Source organism: Engystomops pustulosus, chromosome 4 (assembly GCF_040894005.1).
Source record: "Engystomops pustulosus chromosome 4, aEngPut4.maternal, whole genome shotgun sequence".
Taxonomy (NCBI): domain Eukaryota; kingdom Metazoa; phylum Chordata; class Amphibia; order Anura; family Leptodactylidae; genus Engystomops; species Engystomops pustulosus.
The window spans coordinates 11,195,055-11,215,866 of record NC_092414.1 but is presented as its reverse complement, the minus strand read 5'-3'; the positions used below and the strand labels follow the sequence as shown (position 1 = coordinate 11,215,866).

The following is a 20,812-nucleotide window of genomic DNA, read 5'->3' as shown; positions in this document are numbered from 1 at the left end:
ATAGGGGGCAGTATTATAGTAGTTATATTCTTGTACATAGGGAGCAGTATTATAGTAGTTATATTCTTGTACATAGGGGGCAGTATTATAGTAGTTATATTCTTGTACATAGGGGGCAGTATTATAGTAGTTATATTCTTATACATAGGGGGCAGTATTATAGTAGTTATATTCTTATACATAGGGGGCAGTATTATAGTAGTTATATTCTTATACATAGGGGGCAGTATTATAGTAGTTATATTCTTGTACATAGGGAGCAGTATTATAGTAGTTATATTCTTGTACATAGGGGGCAGTATTATAGTAGTTATATTCTTGTACATAGGAGGCAGTATTATAGTAGTTATATTTTTGTACATAGGGGGCAGTATTATAGTAGTTATATTCCTGCACACAGGGGGCAGTATTATAGTAGTTATATTCTTGTACATAGGGGGCAGTATTATAGTAGTTATATTCCTGTACATAGGGAGCAGTATTATAGTAGTTATATTTTTGTACATAGGGGGCAGTATTATAGTAGTTATATTCTTGTACATAGGGGGCAGTATTATAGTAGTTATATTCCTGTACATAGGGGGCAGTATTATAGTAGTTATATTCCTGTACATAGGAGGCAGTATTATAGTAGTTATATTCCTGCACACAGGGGGCAGTATTATAGTAGTTATATTCTTGTACATAGGGGGCAGTATTATAGTAGTTATATTCCTGTACATAGGGGGCAGTATTATAGTAGTTATATTCTTGTACATAGGGGGCAGTATTATAGTAGTTATATTCTTGTACATAGGGGGCAGTATTATAGTAGTTATATTCTTGTACATAGGGGGCAGTATTATAGTAGTTATATTCCTGTACATAGGGAGCAGTATTATAGTAGTTATATTCCTGTACATAGGGGGCAGTATTATAGTAGTTATATTCTTGTACATAGGGGGCAGTATTATAGTAGTTATATTCTTGTACATAGGGGGCAGTATTATAGTAGTTATATTCCTGTACATAGGGGGCAGTATTATAGTAGTTATATTCTTGTACATAGGGGGCAGTATTATAGTAGTTATATTCCTGTACATAGGGGGCAGTATTATAGTAGTTATATTCTTGTACATAGGGGGCAGTATTATAGTAGTTATATTCCTGTACATAGGGGGCAGTATTAAAGTAGTTATATTCTTGTACATAGGGGGCAGTATTATAGTAGTTATATTCTTGTACATAGGGGGTAGTATTATAGTAGTTATATTCTTGTACATAGGGGGTAGTATTATAGTAGTTATATTCTTGTACACAGGGGGCAGTATTATAGTAGTTATATTCTTGTACATAGGGGGCAGTATTATAGTAGTTATATTCCTGTACATAGGGGGCAGTATTATAGTAGTTATATTCTTGTACATAGGGGGCAGTATTATAGCAGTTATATTCTTGTACATATGTTAGAAGCTTTATTATAGTAGTTAAGCAACTTTAATTTATTTGTATCTAATGGGAAACATTATCATCATCAGACTCAGGAAATCCTGAACTCAGATTGTGTAAAGAAGTCAGTGACAGGAGGTGGAGGAAGTGTCATGGTTTGGGGAATGTTTTCTGCAGCAGGAGTTGGATCTCTACAATTGTGTATCATAACCTTCTTCCACGACACTGGGTTTCTTCCTTGTGTTCATCTCTATGCAGGACAATGCCCACTGTCACACAGAAAAATGGGTAAATCAGTTCCTTGCAACCAAAAACATTGAAACAACATCCCAGATTCCTGCTCTTAACCCAATAGAAAATCCTTGGTGACAAAGTTATAGCCCAAAATCCACAACAGTCACAGAACTTTGTACAGTATATTGTAGGTAAAGTTGCAGGAGGGTGCACTCGAGAACGTGGGAGCAGCACAGGAGATATAATTAGCACATGTCATACACCGTCACCTCTGGCCATGTCCCGCTATAAGATGTAATACAAGTGGCCCGGCAGCGTCTCCCCTGCGGACAGGACGTCAGGAGGATATCCTAGTGCGGCATTCCCGATGTCTGTACCAATAGCGTAAACACCAGAGGGTGTGGGAGCGGCGGTGACGTCATAGGGGCACATAGAGGGACATATACTCTGCGGTATTATTCAATGCAGACCTTCTCTGTTCCTGAGAAAGCTGGGTGACAACAGTATGGCAGCAGTTTCGGCTAGGGAAGTATCATCGTAGGATAATGAGGCTGCTCTGTGTTCAGTTCCCAGGCATTACATTGGAACTATATGGCGGTATTATTTGGGAACTATATAGCGGCATTACATGGAATACACATACTTAACTATGGTGGTTATTGGATGTTACATCATATTTTGACACTTTATGTTAGTATTAATCTAGTTGTAAGTGACGGTAGTATCTTAGCACTATATGGCGGTATTATTTGGGAACTATATAGCAGTATTATGTGTAATACATAGACTTACAGTAACTATGGTGGTTATTGGATGCTACATCATATTTTGACACTTTATGTTAGTATTAATCTAGTTGTAAGTGACGGTAGTATCTTAGCACTATATGGCGGTATTATTTGGGAACTATATAGCAGTATTATGTGTAATACATAGACTTACAGTAACTATGGTGGTTATTGGATGCTACATCATATTTTGACACTTTATGCTAGTATTCATTAAGCTGTGGGTGACGGTATTATCTAAGCACTAGATGGCGGTATTATTTGGGAACTATATAGCGGTATTATGTGGAATACACAGACTTTTAACTATGGTGGTTATTGGATGCTACATCATATTACGACACTTTATGCTAGTATTAAATTAGTTGTGGGTGACGGTATTATCTTAGCACTATATGGCGGTATTATTTGGGAACTATATGGCGGTATTATGGGGAATACACAGACTTATAATATGATGGTTATTGGATGCTTCACTGTATTTTGACAATTTATGTTAGTTTTAATTTAGTTGTGGGTGATGGCATTATCTTAGCACTATATGACGGTATTATTTGTGAACTATTTAGCGGTATTATGGGGAATACACAGACTTTTAACTATGGTGGTTATTGGATGCTACATCATATTTTGACACTTTATGTTAGTATTAATCTAGTTGTGGGCGACGGTATTATCTTAGCACTATATGGCGGTATTATTTGAGCTGAAACTTCTAAATAGGTGCCTATAAATCATGGACTGGGGAAGTGGGTATAAATTTCGTGTTGCTTTTGTGTATAAATCTGGTCCTGGGAAAGCGGAGTGACCATTACATTGCAGAAAGTAGAGGCCCCCGCAGTGTAATGGGCACATATGGTGCTGTAACCTGTGCTGGGAACAACTACCCCCCACCGGCGCCACTGTAACATACCGCCCGCCTTATGGCTGCCATATAGGAAGTTATAAACTACTTAACATAATGAGAAAATTGCCGGCTCTGGACGAGACTTCTAGGAGACGAACAACCCGATCCGGGAGAAATGGTGGAAATTTAAAGGGCCAGCGCGTAATTATTCCCCATCATCCGAGGCTCTGCTATGTCCGTGCATGCTGCTGAGACATATCATACAGCGGCTTCCTACTATTCATGATGGTTCAGCCACTAGGTGTCACTATATCCTCTGAAAAGATAAAGCCGACCAGTGATGTAACTACACAGGGTCTGAATACTGCCACCTACAGGGGAAGAAATACATGAAAAACACCTCAATCATCCTTATATTTGTGAGACCAGGAAATCAGCCATAAACCAGGAGCAGATGAGGACACAGCAACGTAATAATCTTATTATAGAAAATTCCTGGAAAGATTCACACGTAAAATCCGCTGTGTTCTAGGATTTTTTTTTCTGATTTTCTTTTTTCTGGCTGCAACTTCCAACGATACATAATCTCCAGACAAATCAGCAACAAAAGTATCCAGAGAGGAAGCCGCTAATAGTCATCTCCAGCATAAGAGATAGGGGGTAATATTACTGCACATAGGGGGCAGTATTATAGTAGTTATATCTTTGTACATAGGGGGCAGTATTATAGTAGTTATATTCCTGTACATAGGGGGCAGTATTATAGTAGTTATATCTTTGTACATAGGGGGCAGTATTATAGTAGTTATATTCTTGTACATAGGGGGCAGTATTATAGTAGTTATATTCTTGTACATAGGGGGCAGTATTATAGTAGTTATATTCTTGTACATAGGGGGCAGTATTATAGTAGTTATATTCTTGTACATAGGGGGCAGTATTATAGTAGTTATATTCTTGTACATAGGGGGCAGTATTATAGTAGTTATATTCTTGTACATAGGGGGCAGTATTATAGTAGTTATATTCTTGTACATAGGGGGCAGTATTATAGTAGTTATATTCCTGTACATAGGGGGCAGTATTATAGTAGTTATATTCCTGTACATAGGGGGCAGTATTATAGTAGTTATATTCTTGTACATAGGGGGCAGTATTATAGTAGTTATATTCCTGTACATAGGGGGCAGTATTATAGTAGTTATATTCTTGTACATAGGGGGCAGTATTATAGTAGTTATATTCTTGTACATAGGGGGCAGTATTATAGTAGTTATATTCCTGTACATAGGGGGCAGTATTATAGTAGTTATATTCCTGTACATAGGGGGCAGTATTATATTAGTTATATTCCTGTACATAGGGGGCAGTATTATAGTAGTTATATTCCTGTACATAGGGGGCAGTATTATAGTAGTTATATTCCTGTACATAGGGGGCAGTATTATAGTAGTTATATTCTTGTACATAGGGGGTAATATTATAGCAGTTATATTCTCGTACATATGGGGCAGTATTATAGTAGTTATATTCCTGTACATAGGGGCAGTATTATAGTAGTTATATTCTTGTACATAGGGGGCAGTATTATAGTAGTTATATTCCTGTACATAGGGGGCAGTATTATAGTAGTTATATTCCTGTACATAGGGGGCAGTATTATAGTAGTAATATTCTTGTACATAGGGGGCAGTATTATAGTAGTTATATTCCTGTACATAGGGGACAGTATTATAGTAGTTATATTCTTGTACATAGGGGACAGTATTATAGTAGTTATATTCTTGTACATAGGGGGCAGTATTATAGTAGTTATATTCCTGTACATAGGGGGCAGTATTATAGTAGTTATATTCCTGTACATAGGGGGCAGTATTATAGTAGTTATATTCTTGTACATAGGGGGCAGTATTATAGTAGTTATATTCCTGTACATAGGGGGCAGTATTATAGTAGTTATATTCCTGTACATAGGGGGCAGTATTATAGTAGTAATATTCTTGTACATAGGGGGCAGTATTATAGTAGTTATATTCCTGTACATAGGGGACAGTATTATAGTAGTTATATTCTTGTACATAGGGGACAGTATTATAGTAGTTATATTCTTGTACATAGGGGACAGTATTATAGTAGTTATATTCTTGTACATAGGGGGCAGTATTATAGTAGTTATATTCCTGTACATAGGGGGCAGTATTATAGTAGTTATATTCTTGTACATAGGGGGCAGTATTATAGTAGTTATATTCCTGTACATAGGGGGCAGTATTATAGTAGTTATATTCTTGTACATAGGGGGCAGTATTATAGTAGTTATATTCCTGTACATAGGGGCCAGTATTATAGTAGTTATATTCTTGTACATAGGGGACAGTATTATAGTAGTTATATTCTTGTACATAGGGGGCAGTATTATAGTAGTTATAGTCTTGTACATAGGGGGCAGTATTATAGTAGTTATATTCCTGTACATAGGGGGCAGTATTATGGTAGTTATATTCCTGTACATAGGGGGCAGTATTATGGTAGTTATATTCTTGTACATAGGGGGCAGTATTATAGTAGTTATATTCCTGTACATAGGGGCAGTATTATAGTAGTTATATTCTTGTACATAGGGGCAGTATTATGGTACTTATATTCTTGTACATAGGGGGCAGTATTATAGTAGTTATATTCCTGTACATAGGGGGCAGTATTATAGTAGTTATATTCCTGTACATAGGGGGCAGTATTATAGTAGTTATATTCTTGTACATAGGGGGCAGTATTATAGTAGTTATATTCTTGTACATAGGGGGCAGTATTATAGTAGTTATATTCCTGTACATAGGGGGCAGTATTATAGTAGTTATATTCCTGTACATAGGGGGCAGTATTATAGTAGTTATATTTCTGTACATAGGGGGCAGTATTATAGTAGTTATATTCTTGTACATAGGGGGCAGTATCATAGTAGTTATATTCTTGTACATAGGGGGCAGTATTATAGTAGTTATATTCTTGTACATAGGGGGCAGTATTATAGTAGTTATATTCCTGTACATAGGGGGCGGTATTATAGTAGTTATATTCCTGTACATAGGGGGCGGTATTATAGTAGTTATATCCCTGTACATATGGGGCAGTATTATAGTAGTTATATCCTTGTACATATGGGGCAGTATTATAGTAGTTATATTCTTGTACATCGGGGGCAGTATTATAGTAGTTATATTCTTGTACATAGGGGGGCAGTATTATAGCAGTTATATTCCTGTACATAGGGGGCGGTATTATAGTAGTTATATTCTTGTACATAGGGGGCAGTATTATAGTAGTTATATTCTTGTACATAGGGAGCAGTATTATAGTAGTTATATTCCTGTACATAGGGGGCAGTATTATAGTAGTTATATTCTTGTACATAGGGGGCAGTATTATAGTAGTTATATTCCTGTACATAGGGGGCGGTATTATAGTAGTTATATCCCTGTACATATGGGGCAGTATTATAGTAGTTATATCCTTGTACATAGGGGGCAGTATTATAGTAGTTATATTCTTGTACATAGGGGGCAGTATTATAGTAGTTATATTCTTGTACATAGGGGGCAGTATTATAGTAGTTATATTCTTGTACATAGGGGGCAGTATTATAGTAGTTATATTCTTGTACATCGGGGGCAGTATTATAGTAGTTATATTCTTGTACATAGGGGGCAGTATTATAGTAGTTATATTCCTGTACATAGGGGGCAGTATTATAGTAGTTATATTCTTGTACATAGGGGCAGTATTATAGTAGTTATATTCCTGTACATAGGGGCCAGTATTATAGTAGTTATATTCTTGTACATAGGAGGCAGTATTATAGTAGTTATATTCTTGTACATAGGGGGCAGTATTATAGTAGTTATATTCCTGTACATAGGGGGCAGTATTATAGTAGTTATATTCTTGTACATAGGGGGCAGTATTATAGTAGTTATATTCTTGTACATAGGGAGCAGTATTATAGTAGTTATATTCCTGTACATAGGGGGCAGTATTATAGTAGTTATATTCTTGTACATAGTGGGCAGTATTATAGTAGTTATATTCCTGTACATAGGGGGAAGTATTATAGTATTTATATTCCTGTACATAGGGGGCAGTATTATAGTAGTTATATTCTTGTACATAGTGGGCAGTATTATAGTAGTTATATTCCTGTACATAGGGGGCAGTATTATAGTAGTTATATTCTTGTACATAGTGGGCAGTATTAAAGTAGTTATATTCCTGTACATAGGGGGCAGTATTATAGTAGTAATATTCCTGTACATAGGGGGCAGTATTATAGTAGTTATATTCTTGTACATAGGGGGCAGTATTATAGTAGTTATATTCTTGTACATAGGGGGCAGTATTATAGTAGTTATATTCTTGTACATAGGGGGCAGTATTATAGTAGTTATATTCTTGTACATAGGGAGCAGTATTATAGTAGTTATATTCCTGTACATAGGGGGCAGTATTATAGTAGTTATATTCTTGTACATAGTGGGCAGTATTATAGTAGTTATATTCTTGTACATAGGGGGCAGTATTATAGTAGTTATATTCTTGTACATAGGGGGCAGTATTATAGTAGTTATATTCTTGTACATAGGGGGCAGTATTATAGTAGTTATATTCTTGTACATAGGGAGCAGTATTATAGTAGTTATATTCCTGTACATAGGGGGCAGTATTATAGTAGTTATATTCTTGTACATAGTGGGCAGTATTATAGTAGTTATATTCTTGTACATAGTGGGCAGTATTATAGTAGTTATATTCCTGTACATAGGGGGAAGTATTATAGTATTTATATTCCTGTACATAGGGGGCAGTATTATAGTAGTTATATTCTTGTACATAGTGGGCAGTATTATAGTAGTTATATTCCTGTACACAGGGGGCAGTATTATAGTAGTTATATTCTTGTACATAGGGGGCAGTATTATAGTAGTTATATTCTTGTACATAGTGGGCAGTATTATAGTAGTTATATTCCTGTACATAGGGGGCAGTATTATAGTAGTTATATTCTTGTACATAGTGGGCAGTATTAAAGTAGTTATATTCCTGTACATAGGGGGCAGTATTATAGTAGTAATATTCCTGTACATAGGGGGCAGTATTATAGTAGTTATATTCTTGTACATAGGGGGCAGTATTATAGTAGTTATATTCTTGTACATAGGGGGCAGTATTATAGTAGTTATATTCTTGTACATAGGGGGCAGTATTATAGTAGTTATATTCCTGTACATAGGGAGCAGTATTATAGTAGTTATATTCTTGTACATAGGGGGCAGTATTATAGTAGTTATATTCTTGTACATAGGGGGCAGTATTATAGTAGTTACATTCTTGTACATCGGGGGCAGTATTATAGTAGTTATATTCTTGTACAGCGGGGGCAAGAATTTTTTAGATCACATTCCTGTAATTAGATTGCATTATCCCTGGCTGGTTTGGCTGATGTTCCATGTTTTTGTTCTCTCCGTTCCCATATAATCAGTCAGTGTAATTTGATAAAACTTCTCAGTGCTCGGCTCTGCAGCGGTCGGTATTGCGGCCTTTGATCAGGACGTGTAGTTTCTAGCGCCGGTGCTGACATGTGAAGTCGTCTCTAAAGATCAGATGATTCTTCACAGAAATCGCTGGAACCGGAAAGAAAAAAAAACCATGAAATTGCTAAATTTAGCAGCCAGCAGGAAACCCTCCTAGCAGGTCAGACACGCGCCTTTCCTGTGAGTGCGGAGCAGCTGGGACACGACACAATTTAGGATTTAGCCTCCCTCACATAGGACTCACAGATCTTCCGAAATTTCTGCGTTTTCTAATTTTGTTTTCAATTCTAGGTTTTTGGGTTGTATATTTATATCAAAACATTCTCCTTTTAATGACTATGTTTCCGATCACCCAGCTTTCCCGGAAACAGAAAGGTCACAAAATTGCTATTTGTTTCCCTCTAGGCCGAGTTCTCTGAGATTAACCTGGCGGCGTACGTGAATGGCGGCTGTATGGTGGACATGCAGGTCATGAGGAACGGCACCAAGGTGGTCAGGTACAAGAAATTTAAGAATGATCATCTTTTCTTTTACTTTTTTGGGTAATATTTTACTGAAAAATTTGAAACCAAATTCAATGGGACATCAAGTTCTTCTTGCAGTCACCACTAGAGGGAGTTGACGAGCTTTTTGCATACAGTTTATACATTAAAGTCTATTATAAAGCACTATGCAGTAGGTTCTTTAGCTCCCTCTAGTGGTAGCAAATTTTTGGAGGAAAACTACCATTATAATCCATCCTGATAAACCAGGGACACTTACTCATAGATCCAGACACCGTGACTGTGGGATCTTCTTATTTTTCTTATTCATGGCCTCATTCCTTCTAAAATCAACTTGTGAAATTATTCTAATGAGCTTGAAGGGCTACCCTAGTCACTCTTTGATCTGGCTCACAAGATTGGAAAAAAAGTGACCGTTACCACATTCATGATTTCTGCATGATCGGTGCTTGATTAATGAGCCTTACGACTGACTATCGGTGACGGATCATTGGCTGAAGGAGTGTCCGGACTCATACAATATCTGATTGGTCTGTACAGTATGAATTAGACTAAATACCAACCAGATTCATGATATAATGATTTGATCGGTGCTTGATTAAAGATCCTTGATCGTTGATCGCCGGCTGATCATTGTTCAGGGAATAGTCAGGTGCCTTACAAGTTCTTGATCACTGATTATCAGCTCATCGTTGTCCAAGGAATAGTCAGGAATGAGTTTTCATACAATGTACGATCATCGGTCTTTACAATATGCAAAAGACTGAGGGCTTTACCAGATTCACAATAATAATTTGATCGGTGCTCGATTATCGAGCCTTATGACTGCCCGACCACTGATCACCGGCTAATCACTGTCCAGGGAATGGTCAGGAATTACTTTTCATACCATGTCTGATCATTGGTCTGTACAATATGCAAATGACTAAGGGCTATTACCCGATACACGATATCAGTGTGATTGGTGCTTGATTAAAAAGCCTTACAACTGCTCGATCACCGATTCCGACTGATCATTGTCGAGGAAATAAGTTTTCATACAATGTATGATCACTGGTACATGCAATGTGATTTAGACTTAGAACCAATACCAGATTCACACTACAACATTTTGATCGGTGCTCGATTAAAGAGCCTTACCCTTGCCCAATCACTGATTGCCGGCTGATCCTTGTCCAGGGAAAAGTCAGGAATGATTCTTTTATACAATGTCTGATCATTAGTCTTTAAAATATGCATAAGACTAAAGGGTAATAGCATATTCACAATGATGGTGTGATCGGTGCTTGATTAATGAACCTTATGACCACCCAATCACTGATCGCCAGACTGATCTTTGTCCAGGGAATAGTCAGGAATGATCTTTTTATACAATGTTTGATCATTAGTCTTTAAAATATGCATAAGACTAAAGGGGGATCGCAGATTCACAATTATGGTGTGATCGGTGCTTGATTAATGAGCCTTACGACCACCTGATTACTGATCATCAGGCTTATCCTTGTCCATGAAATAGCCAGAAATGACTTTACATACAATGTCCGATCACTGGTCTGAAGAATATAATTGGTGCTCTGTTAAAGTGCCTTACAACTGACTGATCATCGTCCAGGAAATAATCCATATTGTGTCGGATCATCGGTCTGAACAATATAATCGGTGATCGTTTAAAGAGCCTTATGACTGCCCGATCCATGATAGTTGTAGACAGAATAGTCGAGAATCAGAGTTTATTGGTCTGTCTCGCCTCTTTCGAAAAACCTAAAGTAACTTTCTATCGGTTATGTAATTTCCCCTTCAGACAACGACAAGTTAACAACCCAAATAGAACACCCCCCCCCCCTCATCAAACCCTTCATTATGTTGTCCAAAAGAAGGAATGTCTCCTAATATAGGACTACTAGCCCCGAGTCCTGAACATTCCGGCCTAAACCTGTCCCCACCTGCCCGCCCCCTCCCCGTAGTGTTGTTCCAGCTGTGCTCCGGAGTCCTCCATGTGTTTTATCCACCAGGTAGGTCCCTGTGTCCACCATATGTCCTAGCAGGGAAGATCCAATCATGATTGACCTGATCCCATCCACGGAACGCTTGGAATTCCTCCACCTCCCGTCCCGGGCCTAACCTGTCATTGACTTGTGGCATTGATTACAGTCTCTTCCTTCCACATTTTTCCAATTCCACATTTCTAAAAGGAAAGTCAAGAAAACAAAACATTCCAAGTCTCCCCCCCCCCCCCACATAAAGTTTTTGAATTCTTTTTGATTTTCTTTGAATGTGGCTAAGAAGGTATGGACCAAAACTTCCGCTATAGTAATGGGCCGAGAGAGAGTTTTTGACAGTTGGTTAAAATTTTTGACAGTTGGTTAAAATTTTTTGAAAACATTTGAACAGTTCTTTACGGAATACGTGGCCAATCCTCAATGGGATCTCAAGAACTATGAAATATCAGGTTAGAAGTGATGATATAACCAAGTAGAGACCCCCGTGATCGCCAATATTAGGGGTCTGGGGCCAAATTTAGGTAGAATTTTACCTATTTCTTTTTCATTTATACCAAACAAAGAGTTAAAATTTTACCCAAAACAGCCAATCAGATCACTGCTAGCATGTGCCATCTGCCATTACCCACCTTCATGTATAATGCCATGTGCCATTATCCCCTTCATATATAATTTCCAAATAATAGCGCCACACAGTGCTCAAGTATTACTTCCATACAGTCTATAAATAATAGTGACATGCAGTGCAAAATAGTCCTGGTATTACGACCACATAACAAAACCAGTATGGTCAGTAGAACTTTAGCACCCAAATAATACGAACATTTCATAAATAATAGCGCCACATAGTGCTAAAGTATTACTTCCCTACAGTCTTCAAATAATAGTGCCATACAGTGCCCAAATAGTCATGGTATAAATAATAGTGCCATACAGTGCCCAAATAGTTATAGTGTGAATAATAGTGCCATACAGTGCCTAAATAGTCATGGTATAAATAATAGTGCCATACAGTGCCCAAATAGTCATGGTATAAATAATAGTGCCATACAGTGCCTAAATAGTCATAGTATAAATAATAGTGCCATACAGTGATCAAATAGTCATGGTATAAATAATAGTGCCATACAGTGATCAAATTGTCCTGGTATAAGTAATAGTGCCATACAGTGCCCAAATAATATCACCTAATTAATTGTAGAAATAATACCGCCATATAGCTCTAGCAAGGATAGCGGAGCTGTAACACTCATTACAAGTGCAAAATAATGCCGCCACATCGAGCTGCTTGTAAAAGCAGTAACAAAATACCTGAAGCCGTTCATATTCACACCCATAATATAATACTGTGGTCCGTGTAATGGCGCCAAACCTGCACCGGGGTAAAATCCGAATTCCCAGTTATGTTTTCCTTCACCCCGGCCGCCCCAGGAGTGAGGCCTCATCCGTGACATTTTTCAGGTTGCCTTTAATTGCGGCCTGTCAATGGAGAGTAAGTGCAGATGTCGTGTGAGCGAGACCATGTGCGACGCCACGGAGTATATTATACCGCAGCCGCGCGGCTTGACTCGACAGGTCGTTACTGAGCAATGGTGCGGTAATAATTTACCTGTCTGCGGTATAAAGCTCTTAAAGGGGAACTGCACCTAATATGTAGTGCCGACATATAGCGCTTATTCTACATTACGTAGAGGGCCTCATCCTCCTGACAGTGTACTGCATAATGTACTACGTTTGGCATGATGTATCCACATATAATACTGCAATATAGTGTCCACATGGCACCGCTATACAGAAGCGAAGTGAGACTGATGATGCACATTGCGCCACTTCTGTATAGAACCCATAGAATATCATAATGCACATACAATACCACCATACCGCACATATAATACCACCATACCCCACATATAATACCACCATACCGCACATATAATACCACCATACCCCACGTATAATACCACCATACCGCACATATAATACCACCATACCCCACATATAATACCACCATACCGCACATATAATACCACCATACCCCACATATAATACCACCATACCGCACATACAATACCACCATACCGCACATACAATACCACCATACCCCACATATAATACCACCATACCCCACATATAATACCACCATACCGCACGTATAATACCACCATACCCCACGTATAATACCACCATACCCCACGTATAATACCACCATACCCCACGTATAATACCACCATACCCCACGTATAATACCACCATACCCCACGTATAATACCACCATACCCCACGTATAATACCACCATACCCCACGTATAATACCACCATACCCCACATATAATACCACCATACCCCACATATAATACCACCATACCCCACATATAATACCACCATACCCCACATATAATACCACCGTACCGCACATATAATACCACCGTACCGCACATATAATACCACCATACCCCACATATAATACCACCATACCCCACGTATAATACCACCATACCCCACGTATAATACCACCATACCCCACGTATAATACCACCATACCCCACGTATAATACCACCATACCCCACGTATAATACCACCATACCCCACGTATAATACCACCATACCCCACGTATAATACCACCATACCGCACATATAATACCACCATACCGCACATATAATACCACCATACCCCACATATAATACCACCATACCGCACATATAATACCACCATACCCCACATATAATACCACCATACCGCACATATAATACCACCATACCGCACATATAATACCACCATACCGCACATATAATACCACCATACCCCACGTATAATACCACCATACCCCACGTATAATACCACCATACCGCACATATAATACCACCATACCCCACGTATAATACCACCATGCCGCACATATAATACCACCATACCCCACGTATTATACCACCATACCGCACATATAATACCACCATACCCCACGTATAATACCACCATACCGCACATATAATACCACCATAACCCACGTATAATACCACCATACCGCACGTATAATACCACCATACCCCACGTATAATACCACCATACCGCACATATAATACCACCATATCCCACGTATAATACCACCATACCCCACGTATAATACCACCATACCGCACATATAATACCAACATATCCCACGTATAATACCACCATACCGCACATATAATACCACCATACCCCACGTATAATACCACCATACCGCACGTATAATACCACCATACCCCACGTATAATACCACCATACCGCACATATAATACCACCATATCCCACGTATAATACCACCATACCCCACGTATAATACCACCATACCCCACGTATAATACCACCATACCGCACATATAATACCACCATACCCCACGTATAATACCACCATACCGCACATATAATACCACCATACCGCACATATAATACCACCATACCGCACATATACCACCATACCGCACATATAATACCACCATACCCCACGTATAATACCACCATACCCCACGTATAATATCACCATACACCACGTATAATACCACCATACTGCACATAGAATACCGCCATCCCAACATATAATACTACCACACAGTGATGTCACAGTACAGGGATACTACACACAGTGATGTCACAGTACAGGGATAATACACACAGTGATGTCACAGTACAGGGATAATACACACGGTGATGTCACAGTACAGGGATAATACACACGGTGATGTCACAGTACAGGGATAATACACACGGTGATGTCACAGTACAGGGATAATACACACGGTGATGTCACAGTACAGGGATAATACACACAGGGATGTCACAGTACAGGGATAATACACACAGTGATGTCACAGTACAGGGATAATACACACAGTGATGTCACAGTACAGGGATAATACACACAGTGATGTCACAGTACAGGGATAATACACACAGTGATGTCACAGTACAGGGATAATACACACAGTGATGTCACAGTACAGGGGATAATACACACAGTGATGTCACAGTACAGGGATAATACACACAGTGATGTCACAGTACAGGGATAATACACACAGCGATGTCACAGTACAGGGATTCTACACACAGTGATGTCACAGTACAAGGATAATACACACAGTGATGTCACAGTACAGGGATAATACACACAGTGATGTCACAGTACAGGGATAATACACACAGTGATGTCACAGTACAGGGATAATACACACAGTGATGTCACAGTACAGGGATAATACACACAGTGATGTCACAGTACAGGGATAATACACACAGTGATGTCACAGTACAGAGATAATACACACAGTGATGTCACAGTACAGGGGTAATACACACAGTGATGTCACAGTACAGGGATAATACACACAGTGATGTCACAGTACAGGGATAATACACACAGTGATGTCACAGTACAGAGATAATACACACAGTGATGTCACAGTACAGGGATAATACACACAGAGATGTCACAGTACAGAGATAATACACACAGTGATGTCACAGTACAGGGATAATACACACAGTGATGTCACAGTACAGGGATAATACACACAGTGATGTCACAGTACAGGGATAATACACACAGTGATGTCACAGTACAGGGATAATACACACAGCGATGTCACAGTACAGGGATAATACACACAGTGATGTCACAGTACAGGGATAATACACACAGTGATGTCACAGTACAGAGATAATACACACAGTGATGTCACAGTACAGGGATAATACACACAGTGATGTCACAGTACAGGGATAATACACACAGTGATGTCACAGTACATGATAATACACACAGTGATGTCAAAGTACAGGGATAATATACACAGTGATGTCACAGTACAGGGATAATACACACAGTGATGTCACAGTACAGGGGATAATACACACAGTGATGTCACAGTACAGGGGATAATACACACAGTGATGTCACAGTACAGGGATAATACACAGTGATGTCACAGTACAGGGATAATACACACAGTGATGTCACAGTACAGAGATAATACACACAGTGATGTCACAGTACAGAGATAATACACACAGTGATGTCACAGTACAGGGATAATACACAGTGATGTCACAGTACAGGGATAATACACAGTGATGTCACAGTACAGGGATAATACACACAGTGATGTCACAGTATAGAGATAATGCACACAGTGATGTCACAGTACAGGGATAATACACACAGTGATGTCACAGTACAGGGGATAATACACACAGTGATGTCACAGTACAGAGATAATACACACAGTGATGTCACAGTACAGAGATAATACACACAGTGATGTCACAGTACAGGGATAATACACACAGTAATGTCACAGTACAGGGATAATACACACAGTGATGTCACAGTACAGAGATAATACACACAGTGATGTCACAGTACAGGATAATACACACAGTGATGTCACAGTACAGGGATAATACACACAGTGATGTCACAGTACAGGGATAATACACACAGCGATGTCACAGTACAGAGATAATACACACAGTGATGTCACAGTACAGAGATAATACACACAGTGATGTCACAGTACAGGGATAATACACACAGTGATATCACAGTACAGAGATAATACACACAGTGATGTCACAGTACAGAGATAATACACACAGTGATGTCACAGTACAGGGATAATACACACAGTGATGTCACAGTACAGAGATAATACACACAGTGATGTCACAGTACAGAGATAATATACAGAGTGATGTCACAGTACAGGGATAATACACACAGTGATGTCACAGTACAGGGATAATACACACAGTAATGTCACAGTACAGGGATAATACACACAGTGATGTCACAGTACAGGGATAATACACACAGTGATGTCACAGTACAGGGGATAATACACACAGTGATGTCACAGTACAGGGGATAATACACACAGTGATGTCACAGTACAGGGGATAATACACACAGTGATGTCACAGTACAGGGATAATACACACAGTGATGTCACAGTACAGAGATAATACACACAGTGATGTCACAGTACAGAGATAATACACACAGTGATGTCACAGTACAGGGATAATACACAGTGATGTCACAGTACAGGGATAATACACACAGTGATGTCACAGTATAGAGATAATGCACACAGTGATGTCACAGTACAGGGATAATACACACAGTGATGTCACAGTACAGGGATAATACACACAGTGATGTCACAGTACAGAGATAATACACACAGTGATGTCACAGTACAGGGATAATACACACAGTGATGTCACAGTACAGAGATAATACACACAGTGATGTCACAGTACAGGGATAATACACACAGCGATGTCACAGTACAGGGATAATACACACAGTGATGTCACAGTACAGGGGATAATACACACAGTGATGTCACAGTACAGGGATAATACACGCAGTGATGTCACAGTACAGGGATAATACACACAGTGATGTCACAGTACAGGGTATAATACACGCAGTGATGTCACAGTACAGGGGATAATACACATAGAAATGTCACAGTACAGAGATAATACACACAGTGATGTCACAGTACAGAGATAATACACACAGTGATGTCACAGTACAGAGATAATACACACAGTGATGTCACAGTACAGGGATAATACACACAGCGATGTCACAGTACAGGGATAATACACACAGTGATGTCACAGTACAGGGGATAATACACACAGTGATGTCACAGTACAGGGATAATACACACAGTGATGTCACAGTACAGGGGATAATACACACAGTGATGTCACAGTACAGGGATATTACGGGGGTGGGTCCCTGGATGGTACGTTCCGGTACATATAACCTCGGCTGTGTATGGGCTCTGTTCTGGTATTTCCTCCAGGAAATGTTGGATTCCGCCGCTTCCTGTCGTCTCTTCCACCTGCACCGGGGCGGCTGCTGCTTATTACATGCAGGACAGGAGGGTTTATGTTCCCCCATAATTTGGCAGTGTCCCCTCACCCAATCATCTCTGGGGTTCAGTTAAGGGTGTGTTCACACGGTCAGTTTTTCCAGATGCAGTTTTTGGTGTGTGCACCAGGAGTGGAGTGAGAAGGTGTAACTCTCCCCAATAGACGGGTGGAATGAATGACTAACCCCCCTTTTAGCATCTATAACTCAAACCGGCACTTTACTAACAGCATTCAATCAGCCCGTAGTAAACCCAAATAACGTTGAAATCTCCATCCAACGGTAAAACGGCTCGGGACTGCACTATGCCCACATGGACTCCCAGATGGCAAGTCGGCCAGACGAGCAAAGTACACATCTCAAATCTCCATTTTCCGCCAGCTGTGACTTCAGAACGAAAGAAAAACACAAATATACAAAACAATAAAAAATTAAAACAACCAATAAATTAGGGAGGGAGGGAGGGGCTGCTTCCTTGAGTGCCGCAATCAAGAGAGGAAGGGGGAGGAGACTCGCTCCCCTTATATACAAAACAAGAGGGGAGGAGGAAAGTGCACTGCAGCAAACCTCCTCCCCTTAAAGTGCACTTATAACTATTAACCCTTACGCCTCCACAACTTCCTCCACCAGTCCAGGTGTACCCTACATAACCTGTCGGGCGTACAGCGCAATCTGCTCTCACCCTCTTTCACCTGCATTTGGCTTCAAAAACTGCATCTGAAAAGATGAAGGTGTGAACACGGCCTAAGGTGGTGATCAGCGAATCAGACGTCTACATCCATCATATGTGTAATGTCCTCACCTGAGGGGATGAGGGGCAGCTCTGCCTAAAAGGGGAACCCCGCACCATGTACCTCCGAGCTGTGCACTAACACACCGGGGCAAGGACCTTAGTAAATGGGCCCCATGGCCTTAAATTAAGTTCTGACCCAACTGCACTTTTCTTCTTCCAGATCATTCAAGCCGGACTTTGTCCTGATCCGACAGCACGCCTACAGCATGACCCCGGGAGAGGACTTCCGCAGCCTCATCATGGGGTTACAGTATGGAGGGGTTCCCTGCATCAACTCCCTCTACTCCATCTACAACTTCTGCAGCAAACCCTGGGTGGTAAGTGTATTCTCCAGAGCTGCACTCACTATTCTGCTATGTACATACATGACATTACTTATCCTGCACTCACTATTCTGCTGCTGGTGCAGTCACTGTGTACATACATGACATTACTTATCCTGTACTGATCCTGAGTTACATCCTGTATTATACCCCAGAGCTGCACTCACTATTCTGCTGCTGGTGCAGTCACTGTACATACATGACATTACTTATCCTGTACTGATCCTGAGTTACATCCTGTATTATACCCCAGAGCTGCACTCACTATTCTGCTGCTGGTGCAGTCACTGTGTACATACATGACATTACTTATCCTGTACTGATCCTGAGTTACATCCTGTATTATACTCCAGAGCTGCACTCACTATTCTGCTGCTGGTGCAGTCACTGTGTACATACATGACATTACTTATCCTGTACTGATCCTGAGTTACATCCTGTATTATACTCCAGAGCTGCACTCACTATTCTGCTGCTGGTGCAGTCACTGTGTACATACATGACATTACTTATCCTGTACTGATCCTGAGTTACATCTTGTATTATACTCCAGAGCTGCACTCACTATTCTGCTGCTGGTGCAGTCACTGTGTACATACATGACATTACTTATCCTGTACTGATCCTGAGTTACATCCTGTATTATACCCCAGAGCTGCACTCACTATTCTGCTGCTGGTGCAGTCACTGTGTACATACATGACATTACTTATCCTGTACTGATCCTGAGTTACATCCTGTAAATCTTTTATTTTATATATAAAAATGAAAAACATTACAACAATAAACATAAATCAAGCCATAACTTCTGGCAAAACAAAACAATAATAATAATAACAAAACAATAATACAAACTAAAAGAGACTTACGAAAATCTCCTGGCCCAGCCACACACACACCACACAATCAGCATTATAAAACAAAACCTTCACCCAATCCCACCACCTATTTTTTTTTTATTTTTATTTTTTTTTTATAATTTTTTATAATAATTTTTTTTTTTTTTTCCATAAATAACTAAAGAATACACAGCAAAAAAAAGACAAACAGGAAATAAAAACATTAAATATAACTAACTAAATCCCACGCCCATCACCCTCCCACCCAGACACTGGTCTAACGTCCGTGCTATATAGTCCAGACCAGTGCCCAGGATCATATTGTCCAAATCCCGTCCACCCCCCTCCCAACCTAACACCCTAACACCAACACCCCAAAACCAACCAAGCTATATACACATTAACTATAACTACAGAAATACACACTGTACACAAAATACAAACACATTAAACATATCAACATAACAAACCAACCACATAAAGCCCAGGTTCGGCGCCTGCAAGCCCCTACATCACTATAACCTCAGATACAAAACAAAAA

The 20,812-nt window shown here is 39.6% G+C and overlaps 1 protein-coding gene across 2 annotated transcripts in view; it reads left to right on the top strand.

Annotated features, from left to right (window-relative positions):
• The window catches only part of SYN3 (synapsin III), a 221,593-nt gene that overhangs the window by 64,939 nt on the left and 135,842 nt on the right, over positions 1-20,812 (top strand). For both annotated transcript variants that reach the window (XM_072145126.1, XM_072145125.1), the window contains exons 4-5: positions 9,288-9,379; positions 19,270-19,426. In XM_072145126.1, the coding sequence (XP_072001227.1) occupies positions 9,288-9,379; positions 19,270-19,426 (249 nt within the window). The remainder of the gene's footprint in view (positions 1-9,287; positions 9,380-19,269; positions 19,427-20,812) is intronic.